The 11,094-nt window shown below is 36.3% G+C and overlaps 1 protein-coding gene across 1 annotated transcript; it reads left to right on the top strand.

Annotated features, from left to right (window-relative positions):
• The first annotated feature begins 1,738 nt into the window (after positions 1–1,738).
• On the top strand, positions 1,739–10,693 carry LOC7466918 (receptor-like protein 4). The gene is made up of 9 exons (XM_002315923.4): positions 1,739–2,105; positions 2,209–3,252; positions 3,330–3,480; positions 3,613–3,684; positions 4,434–4,502; positions 5,335–5,406; positions 7,458–7,535; positions 8,564–8,769; positions 10,230–10,693. Exons 1-9 carry the CDS (start codon positions 2,036–2,038, stop codon positions 10,334–10,336), a joined length of 1,869 nt encoding a protein of 622 aa, XP_002315959.3. The 5' UTR covers positions 1,739–2,035; the 3' UTR covers positions 10,337–10,693.
• Positions 10,694–11,094: the final 401 nt, after the last annotated feature.

Genomic DNA, 11,094 nt, shown 5'->3' with positions numbered 1-11,094 from the left:
TTTTTAATAACAAATAAATATAAAAATAATTAAAAATAATTTCCAAAAAGTTATTTTCCGTTGAACAAACGAGTTATAAATAATAAATTCAATTCGAAATCACGAAGTGGCACTTGCACTGCAGGATGCTTCTTTTATTACTCTCTACAAACAGTATTAAATACACAAAAGTACCAGACTTTGACGAAGGAGACTTTAAGCTGATTGGTTAAGAAAATTTATAATGCACTATGTTGGCGTAACTAATATTGATACAGAGAGTACATTTTTTAAATTCCTCGAAAAAAATTAATTTGTTTAATAGGGTTTTATTTATACAGGATCAGTGTATTTCAAATAATAATTAAAGCTCCATTTTGGGGCGGGGATGAGGTGGGCTTTAATGCCCACATTCACCCATCCTTGTTTGGTTTGGTTGGCCCAGTTTTGTTTTTGCGAGAGACCGGCAGATTTTGATTTTTTTTTTTATAGAGTCTCCGATGGTGCTTTCTATCACTATTTCCTTATAAATTGTATATTATATTAAATATTTTTCTACAGTCACCTTCACTGCTGTAACTACAACCAGTACTAAGAGTGCGTTTGGCATTGCTGTTGGAAAGCACTTTTTAAAAAATTTAAATTTTTTTTTTGTTTTGAAATAATATATTTTTGATGTTTTCAAATCATTTTGATGTGCTGATCTCAAAAATGATTTTTAAAAAATAAAAAAATATTGTTGGCATACTTTTCTGAGTGAAAAGTACTTTGAAAAGCAACCACAACCACACTCCCAAACACCCTCTAAAAGCATTTTTAGAGTTTAGTTTCAATGTCAAACACGTACGCATGGATATTTATTTTTGTGTTAAGTCGTGTTTTAATTTATTTTTATTTAATTTTTTTTTGTGGTTTTTATTGTAAAATAAGTTTTGAAAAATAAAAAATATTATTTTAATATATTTTAAATAAAAATATATTTTTTAAAATTATTCTTACAATGTTAATGACTATCTAAGGGCTGCTTGGCTTAGCTTTCTAACTTTTTTTTTTTTAAAGGGTTAAATAAAATAAAAAAACAAGTGAGAAAACTAAGACAAACAGGCACTAAATATCATTGCCAGTGCTGAGGTGGTGTGGCTGGAAACGGAGGCGACTTGTGCATTAATAACCAGGACCAACTAGAGATGACCCCTTGCATCAAAGATAGCCTATTCGTAAGGTAGGTTTCAGCTGGGAACCACATCTCTGTCCCTACTTAACTTTCCCATCACATCCAGTGTCAGTCCATACTCGCCGATTGCCGGCCATCTCCTCTCTCTCTCTCTCTTTCTAAGAGGGACAGATGACAATCTCTTCTCAACGATAGTTCCTGCAGCCAGCCCTGATTAACCCCCCCTCCATTTGCTCAACATTTAGGAGGTTCAGGGATATGATATTTGGGAGGGACTAGGGAGGGAGGTACAAGTGTTATTTTTTTAATATATTAAAATAATATTTTTTATTTTTTAAAATTTATTTTTGAAATATAAAAATATTAAAAAATATTAATTAAAAAATTGAAAAAATTTCAATTTTAATATTAGAAGAAGAAGAAGAAAGAGGAGCATGTTCAACTCAAATTGAACCGGTAATCAATTTGTTCACGAGAAACGTCTCAAATATACATACCATCATCACCTGCTCTTATTTTAACTTAGTCGTTACTTATTCCAACTAATTTTGACCCTTCTTTAACAAAATTCATTCTCCTGGGACCAAATCTCCCTTTTCTTTTTGTTACTTTTACTTACTTTGATCCATCAAGAAGATTTTCAATATCTCCACCAATCTAGAAGTCCAAATTTAGCTAAAATAAATAAAAATCCAGCTCAATTTCGTCCCTTCCCCCACTTCACTCCCCTACTAATCTCGCCTCCTTTTCCCTCTTCCCTCTCTTTAACACCTTTTTTACACTCCTCCATGTCTAAACAACAGACAACAAACAACATTAACCAACAGAAAAACACCGAACGATATCATTTCCGACCAAATCTCTCTTTTTCTCACACATACCATGTCTCTTCTTTTCTTCATCTTCTCTCTCCCTCTCCTCCTCTCCCCTTCCCTCTCCTTTTCCTTTGGTAGTAAGTAGTACTCATTCCTCCCCTCCTCTCTCTCTCTCTCTAACTACTTTAACCAACTTTCAGGTTTTTTTTTTAACTGCTTTTTTTTCCGATTTTACTACAGATGCTTCATACTTCATAGACTGTGGCGGTTCTACAAACACAACCGATCCATTCAACACAATATGGCTTTCCGACCGTTACTTCACTGGAGGAGCCATCTCTGTAGTGTCGGAGCCACTCCACTTCCGCTATCCTCAAGAAAAAAATCTTCGCTTCTTCCCCCTCTCTTCCGGTAAAAAAAACTGCTACATTTTGCCTCTCCCTAGCGGCCGTTACTACTTCCGTACGTTCACTGTCTACGACAACTATGATGGCAAGTCCCACTCTCCTTCATTCGACGCATCCGTCGAGGGTACTGTCGTCTTTTCCTGGCGTTCTCCTTGGCCGGAGAACCTCGCTCGTGACGGCGCGTACTCCGATCTCTTCGCGTTTGTCAAAGACGGTGAAGCGGATGTTTGTTTTTACAGTATTGCCACTGACCCTCCCGTCATTGGATCCCTTGAAGTCCGTCAAATCGATCCGTCATCTTACGATTCCGCAACAATCGGCGATAAGTTCATCCTCGTTAATTACGGCCGTTTATCCTGCGGGTCCAACCAGTGGGGCCCAGGGTTCAGCAACGACACTGATGATTTCGGCCGAGCATGGCAGTCCGACTCCGTACTCCGAACTCTAAACACGACAAAAATAATCCACTCCCTCTCCACACGAGAAACCATAACCGGCACCAATCAGCCACCGAATTTTTTTCCTGCGAAGCTTTACCAAACGGCGGTTACTGGAAATGGAATACTCGAGTACGCACTGTCGGTCGATGCGAAATTGGATTATGTGTTGTGGTTTCATTTCGCAGAGATTGATTCGAGTGTGAAGCAGAAAGCGGAGAGAGTGTTTGATGTGGTGGTGAATGAGAAGAATGTGAAGAGGGTCGACGTTTTCGAGGAAGTTGGGAGTTTTGCAGCTTATAGTTTGAGTTATACAGTGCATAATTTGAGCAGTACTGTGTTGACTGTGAAGTTTGTGCCAGTGATTGGCGCTCCGATTGTTAGTGGAATTGAGAATTATGCTTTGATTCCTAATGATCTCTCCACCGCGCCGGAGCAAGGTACGTGTGTGATTTTGGAGTGATTGGTTTTTTTGAATTAGAAATTAGCAACTGTGAATGTGTTTTTGTTTCGGTAGTGGTGGCCATGAGAGCATTGAAAGAGTCGTTGAGAGTTCCTGATAGAATGGGATGGAATGGGGATCCTTGTGCTCCTACTAGCTGGGATGCCTGGGAAGGAGTTACATGCCATCCCAACAAAGATGAAACTGCACTCGTGATATCGCAAATGTAAGAAAGGGCGCTTTTGTCCATGCCTTGATGCATTCGAGAGATTGTATTCCTTGAATATTCTTTGTTTCAGAATATGAGTTTTAATCTCATGTTAATAATTATAATTATTACTTGGGTTATTTTATTCAGTGATCTTGGAAGTCAAGGCTTGAAAGGGAGTATAAGTGAGCAGATTACTCTTTTGTCGAACTTGGTAACCCTGTAAGTATCAGCATCCAATTCCTTACACGCTGGAGATGTTTGACTTTATTTGGTTAAATCTAGCAGACAATATTGGCATGTTGCCGATAGATGCATGGAATGAGCGCGTCTTTTCTCAACATTCTACTGCAATGCCGGGATTCATTAGGTTTATTTTTTAAAGTGACATGTTTTCTTGTACATCTCTAACAACTTGTTTCCAGCTTTTGCACTTGTCCTTCCAACCACTTTCATTTTCATTCTGCTCTTTACTGGTGCAGATACTAGTTTTAATTATCATGACCGATCAATTTCTATCAGAAAATTTATTAAATTTTTTTTTTTAGGATTTCTTTTGAGTGAACTACATTTAACTATAGGATTTTTTGCTAAGCGAACTCCATTTTATAGCTTTAATTAATGCGAAAGGATCCTTACTTCTCGATAAAATAACAAATTAATTGTCTTCCAGTTGATCTCGTATGCAAACATGCAACCTGTAGCATCGTTATTGTTGTCTCTGCAGAGTCCATCAAATTTAGTCACCTATTCCTGAGTAGATAATCTAAACGTTAGAACATTCTTGACTTTTGCTTTCATTTGCAAATTGTTTACGTCATGGCCCCTGCCTTGCTTGCCTCAAAATTTGTTCTAAAATTTTAGTGACTTGTGCATAAATTTTTTTAAACTTGGATCGACCCTTCTGTGGTTTCTTGTGCTTATACTGTTGCTCATCCATTGTAATTAACCACTCTCTTTTAAATCTTCAGGAATTTGAGTACTAATTCTTTGGGAGGAACTCTACCATCAGGACTAGGTCAACAATCTCTTGTACGGCTGTAAGTTTTACAGCATTTATATGCCTTATATCAGTTGATGTTTTGTAGTCCTACTTTTTAATATGTATGGCAAGCTCTGGTCTCATATAAGCTAAAAGTTGTTTTATAGTGCATTTCATGATTTAGTACCTCTAATTTAATTATATGTTTCCTAAATGACCCCAACTAGTTTGGGATTAAGGCTTTGTTGCGTTGTTGATTATTTTGATAAATAAAGAGAAATTGATTAGAGCATGTGTTCCCAGTGCATTTTGTTTCATCAAGTGCCCGCCCAAGAAGGTTTTGAGAACCCCCTTTGAGAGGGAGGGCTGTCTCTCTGCCAGCTCATCTAGAAGGCTTCCTTTTCCTAAGACATTGGATGTGCACACTCATTCAAGTCTATATTTTAGAACTAATTCATTCATGAAAAGAAGCGTACCTCGTGTGGGGAAAGGGAAAAAAATACTATCGAGTCCTCTCATTCTGGTGCTCTAAGTGTTCCTTTTCTGGTTTACATGGGTGCGTGTCCTGTTTTTGTTTTAAGTATACTTCCTATGGAGTATCTCTTCTTTGAGTCTGGAAAACGTTTTCTATTCTGTTACATATTTATCCTTGTTTCTTCCTTTTGTCTTAAAATATTAATTTATCATCTTGGTCAGTTCACTTAATTTATTCAGCTTTATAGTGTAGCACAAACTTTTAAGTCTTCTGTGACTGAAGTTAGAGTCTGATTTAAATGATGTTCCACCATCCTTTTCAAGTCTACACTATGAAACTTATCTAACAACCACTATGAACTTACTCTGGCATTCCATTATGTTATACCTTATCACTTCTGATTTTTACTTTGTAGGGATTTGTCAAACAATCAATTCTCAGGTCCTATACCGGAAAGTCTAGCTTTGGCAACTCATCTGCAACTTGTGTAAGTAGTTTTCTTGCACTAATACATACTGGAGGCATTTTTCATAAACATGTGTGCGTGCACACACTCACACACAAAATAATACAGACGTACACACACACACACACACACAGAGAAAGTTTGTTTGATATTTGGATTTTGAAGCTAAAATTTGTTGTTCTTCTTCGTTTCAAGTTTTATTGTCAACTCCTTGAGTTTAAATGTGGTAGTGTTTGACCGATTTCTGTCCTGCATGCCTTGATGTTAGCAGTTATCATATATACCAGTAGGGAGAAGATTTTCATGCTTTTAATGAATGGTATAGTGTCATAAGTTGAAAAAACTATTCATGAAATAATTTTACTAAATATTAGTTTCTGTGGATTTTTTTATTTGACCTCATGTTTAGATAAATGATACCACTCCTTTTGAAATTCAGCAAGAATTGAGTTGGAGTATCTGTTTTGTATTTAGTTTGTTAAGAAATTTAATTCGGATGTAGAAGATGGATATTTTACCTTTTAAATTCAAATGTGATGTTTTGATGTATTCACCATAGAAGAGATTGACCAACTTCCAGATGTAAATAGAAATGAACCCTTCCAGTTTCCTTGGAATTAGTTTAGAACGAATTGAAAGAACTTATTTCATGCTAGTTTTGTATAACTGTGAATTGAAAACATTAACTCTGGTATGCACACTTGCCATCAAATGCTTATGCCAGAAATGGTGCGGAAAACCCCATCAAATGAAACCAAATCACTTGACACATTGGTGGTAACATATACTAGTTGTCCTCATCATCCAAGAATAAAGTGCTTTCTTTTGTAATTCAATCTAAGACTTGGCTTAATCCATTGTTCATGTGCATTTTTACTTGCACATTGAACAATAGGGTAAGACAGCACATGCTGCATTGTTAGAAGCATATAAAGGGAAGTTAAAAATAGTAGCTGAAAACTGCTGTTGAGAATATAATGTAGTGTTAGTTTTTTGGACTTTGCTGGGTACTGGAGAGATGGATTTGATCACTATATTTGACAGCTCTTCTAGTAGATTTTCCTCTTTGCCTTTGTTGATAAAGAAATCAAGGCCCTTTTACTATTTCCCCCAACATCAAGTGGTCAAGATGAAGTATAATGTGGGTTCTCATGAGCAGTATATAATACCAAGCAATTATTCATGCAACTATTTATGGAAGTAATTTTTTTAACAGAACTGCCATATACATTCCTAAGTTGTTTTCTGGTAGTATTCATGTTCATTTCTGGGAGGATGTCTCATTCTCTGTGTAGTTGTTCTCTTTTACCTTCATTTTTTTTTCTCTGTCTTCATTGCAATGCTTCCACATTGCCAGTTCTTGGAGGCTGGTAGGCAATTGAACTTATGATGAAATCTATGCTGTCACATTTCAATCCCAGATTCCTTTTCTCTGCGTTGGTTTAATGAATAATCACATCTTAAAGGATTGCAATTTCTCTATATTTGAGAAGGAAAAAGAATTTTTTTATCTTTTTCAGAAAAGCTGACTGGGAAAAAGTTGTTTCTTGCTCCCAATTCTGTCACTACTTTAAAATGCTGAACTTTTCTTTGGTGTCAAAAATCATATGATATCAAGCCAACACTGAAACAAAACAAGATAGAAGCTCTATTTTAGCTTGATATCTACTCATTAAAATCTATTTTGAATTTCCGATTAGACTGCCTCTTTACATATTGCTCTTTCAATTTTCTTCTTTTCATTTTTTAGAAAGTACCAATTCCACCTGTTCACAAACCTCCCTCCTCTCCCCTAAAAGAAACTAGAGTTTTTTTGTTGCAACCACTTCATGAGCTCCATTGTGGATAATCCCCTCGGTATATTAGTTTTTACAACTTTGCTTATTGGTAGATGTGCCACATTGTTTTCCTTTTTGTTTTATTTGATAAGCAAATTGATTGAAGAAACACCAAATGGTAACTATTTAAATACCCACAGCATTTGCATTAGAAATCCAAATGGTTAATAATTCTAGTGTTGATTACCTATTATTTTCCATTATTGTATTCCCTCGACATCTCTTTGTTTCCAGGATGTTGAATGGTAACTCATTGGAAGGGCGGGTACCAGAGGAACTTTATTCAATTGGTGTGCATGGTGGAGCTATTGAGTATGCTTCCTTTCTAACTTTCACGATTCTTTTAGTTTATTATATTATTAATTTTCTAGCAATAAAATCTTTGGCTGGACTGTCGTGCAATTGCATTTGAACCTATGTGCAATATCCTTAAATCTCTTGATTCTACTTTTACTTATTTAATTTGTTAAGATATGTCAAATATTTTATGTTCACCTCAAATCCTCTAGAGTATGAAATTGAAAGACTTCTAATGCTATTTGACTTATTGCCTAAATACCTTGCTCTTTAGAGGACTACATTTACCAAAATAGTAAGCATATACTGTAGGTCCATAGTCTTTAGTTGTCTGTGATATTGCATTATGAGATCTTACTGGATTCATGTTGTCTTAGTCTGTGCAAGAGAGTTGCCTGTCGTTGATTGATGGTTCACAAATCATAATTTCTTGTTTTTCAATCAATTTGATTATCTAGCAAGATGGGCAATCATAATATGTAACAATTCAATTCACATATTCTTCAACCCTGAATGACTAGTCTGTTGGTTGCGTGTGTTATTCCTTTTTAGCCATATCCTTCCAAAAAATTTGGTATCCGCATGAATTTCACCTATGCTATTATTGAAAAGGCGATGCATACCCCTGTTTCGCAGTCACTTTCTCATTACTTAGGAAGTCTTATCCACCCACTCTCCCATTTTGATGTGAGATCTCATTTCAGTTCAAGTTGGAAATGGTGATTAGTATTTCATATTAATGTATGAAGTATAGGTTACTCTTTGCAGCATCAAAAGATGCTAACAGACAACTCTTTACTTTCAGTTGCTGAATGTTTGGCTCCATGTTGCTCGCACAATTTCTGGAATATACCTATTTGCTATTTCTATTTCTTTTTCCTTTTTTGGAGATTAACGTTGCTTAAGATGGAAATTGAATCAATGCCTCACCCCTGTTACCTTTCAAAAGTACCCATGAGCCAGTGGTCATTTTGTTATTTTATTCCCTGATGAGTTAATGTCTCTTTAACAACTCATTACCGGAAAAACACTTTGTTTTACAGTCTATCAGGTAACAAAGGGTTGTGTGGAGTACCATCTTTGCCACAATGCTCTCTTTTCTGGGATAATGGTCGCTTGTCCACTGGTGGTAAAATTGCTATAGGCTTATCCTGCCTAGTATTTGTTTGTTTGCTTGTATTGGGATACCTAATCTGCATCAGGAGGCGTAGACATGATTATGAATTTGCTCCACCTCACGATCTAATGTGTAAGTATTTTTCGAGGATGTTCAAGTTTGTCATCTTCTAGTTTCATTACATGCATTATGCTATGGCTGTCAGCTGGTCTGATAGGTCATCTGGCACGATATGTTGTTGAATTTTAAGGCATGCATTACACGGAGCATATTAGATATCACTCTTATAGAGGCCAGTCAAATTTGATTAGATTTCACTCTTATAGAGGCCAGTCAAATTCGAGGCCGCACTCCACCTTTGGACCTTATTTTGACTTCCTTTTATTGTAGAATAGTTTGAAACCATTGATCATTTGGAATTATCTATTCCTGATAAAAACCTCTTAAAATTCCTATGTTAACAACCACTTGGAGATGTTATTTTAGAATTAGAATTAAAAAAAAAAACTTTCATGGATTAAATTAGGATCTGGAATCAGGGACTGGGATTATACTTGAAGCAGTATATAATATATTAAACTGCAAAAGGAGTTCAACAAGGATTGGGACTTGGGAGTGAGATGTCATTCAAAGCACAAACCTCCATATAGGAGAAAGGTTGCATGTACCCACCACTGATAAATTTTTAGTCAGTGAACTTCTGCTGCTAGATGATGTTGTTACTGTATTGTAGTCCGTACTTTTGTTTGCCCAGATCCCAGAGTTTTAGTTAGAGATATAAAACCAGTGCATTTAGTTTTCATCCTTCGATGGCTATTTTCACAATATGAGCTTAGAATCCGTCCAATGTGACTTGTCTTCCAGAGTCTTGAGAAATCCATCCAAACAAGCAATGGTGTCTTATGCCCCATGATATAAATCTTCTCATCATCAAAAGAGTTTCATCCTTGTTAGGCAAGGAAGCTCAACTTTCCTCTCACACTTGTCTCTATCTGAAATATCTTTACCTCCTAACTCAATCCACATAGATCTTAATTGTTCGTAAGTAGCACAGTGTGTAGTAGCAATAATACTATCACTATCACCTTCAATTTGACTTTATTAGCTGTCATTACAAGCGCTTTCTCATCCTCGGTTATTTCCATTTTATATTCGATGTTATCATACCTAGCCAAAAAGAAAAGGTAAAAAGAGGAGATATTTTTTCCGGAGTTTCACTCGTCAGTAACAATAAGACTATCACCTTCAATTTGGCTTTATTAGCTGTCATCACGGATGCTTTCTCATCCTCACTTAACTCCGTTTTAAATCTAATATTATCATACCTAACCAAAAAGAAAAGGGAGAAGGAGATATTTTTGCCGTAGTTTCATTCATCCTGGTCTGACTTCAACCATTCTGAAAGTTGACTCCAAAACTGTAGTTGCTGCTATGAAAGAATTGGGGAGCCATTCAGTTTGCATGTGACAACTAAGTGCTCTCTATCAAATTTGTCATTTTTGTTTCATTAGCTAGTTGGTTAGGTATCATGCATTCTTTCCTGTGTCTTGATTGGCATTAGAAATTCAATTCATACAATTGTATTCTCCCAGCAATGGCTGCCAAGAGAAACAGGTACCAGAGGCAGAAGTCCTTGATGCTTCTTGAAATGGAGAGCCAACATGCCAAAGGATTGCCATCGCCTTATGGTCCCCAATAACAGTCTTTTAGAAAAAGATAGTATTGATCTTGATATTCTTCAGCTCACTAAGAGAGCATAGAGAGGGGACCCTGGATGCAGCTATTGCAGAATGCTCAAGTAGATGTGAGCGGCATCCACTCCACAAAGAGGACTTCGTCTATTTGGAATCTTTCAACAATGGAAACAAGATGGGTTCTTGTAAAGTCACACTGTCTATACAATGCAATGTATCTGAGAATTTTTTTTTTTTTTCTTACTGACAAAACAAACTGGATAAGCCATCCTGATGTATCATACCGGCTTTGCAGCATTTTATGAGAACATGCTGTGAGTTCGACTTCAATTTATGAAAAGGGCATTGCACATTTATACCAATTGGTCCCAGTTTTGGTAGCGTTGGATGATAAACGTTTTGGCTGATTATTTTCTCAGTAATTATTTTCAGCTGAAGCATTGTTAATTCATCTGTTATGGACTGGCATTTCCATCCTGTAATATCCGCGACAAATTTACACAAAGCTGTTTCTGGTATTCACCGTGGCTAAGCTATCCATCGTTCGGATGGGTTGTGCGTGCTTCTTAAAGATCTTCTTTCTCCACTCCAGGCAAACACTTTCAATAATGTTTACTGTTTTCTGATGGCTGTGCCGTTTCAATGAGATATTCTTTAACTGTTGACTCTCTTGTAGAGCTGGTGTCTATGACGTGTAACGCTGTTTATCTGTGTTATAGCAGAAATCACCGTTGATCAAACCTTAAATTCCTATTTGTTTATT

The sequence above is a fragment of the Populus trichocarpa genome, chromosome 10, assembly GCF_000002775.5.
Source record: "Populus trichocarpa isolate Nisqually-1 chromosome 10, P.trichocarpa_v4.1, whole genome shotgun sequence".
In the NCBI taxonomy this organism is placed as follows: domain Eukaryota; kingdom Viridiplantae; phylum Streptophyta; class Magnoliopsida; order Malpighiales; family Salicaceae; genus Populus; species Populus trichocarpa.
This window is presented reverse-complemented; position numbering and strand designations above follow the sequence as displayed.

What these genes read in the sequence shown, in the direction of transcription:
- LOC7466918 (XM_002315923.4), top strand. Translation starts at nt 2,036, where the DNA reads ATGTCTCTTCTTTTCTTCATCTTCTCTCTCCCTCTCCTCCTCTCCCCT. An exon ending in GCACTCGTGATATCGCAAAT is followed by an intron (nt 3,481 to 3,612) that starts GTAAGAAAGGGC and finishes TATTTTATTCAG; the next exon opens with TGATCTTGGAAGTCAAGGCT. An exon ending in CAACAATCTCTTGTACGGCT is followed by an intron (nt 4,503 to 5,334) that starts GTAAGTTTTACA and finishes TTTACTTTGTAG; the next exon opens with GGATTTGTCAAACAATCAAT.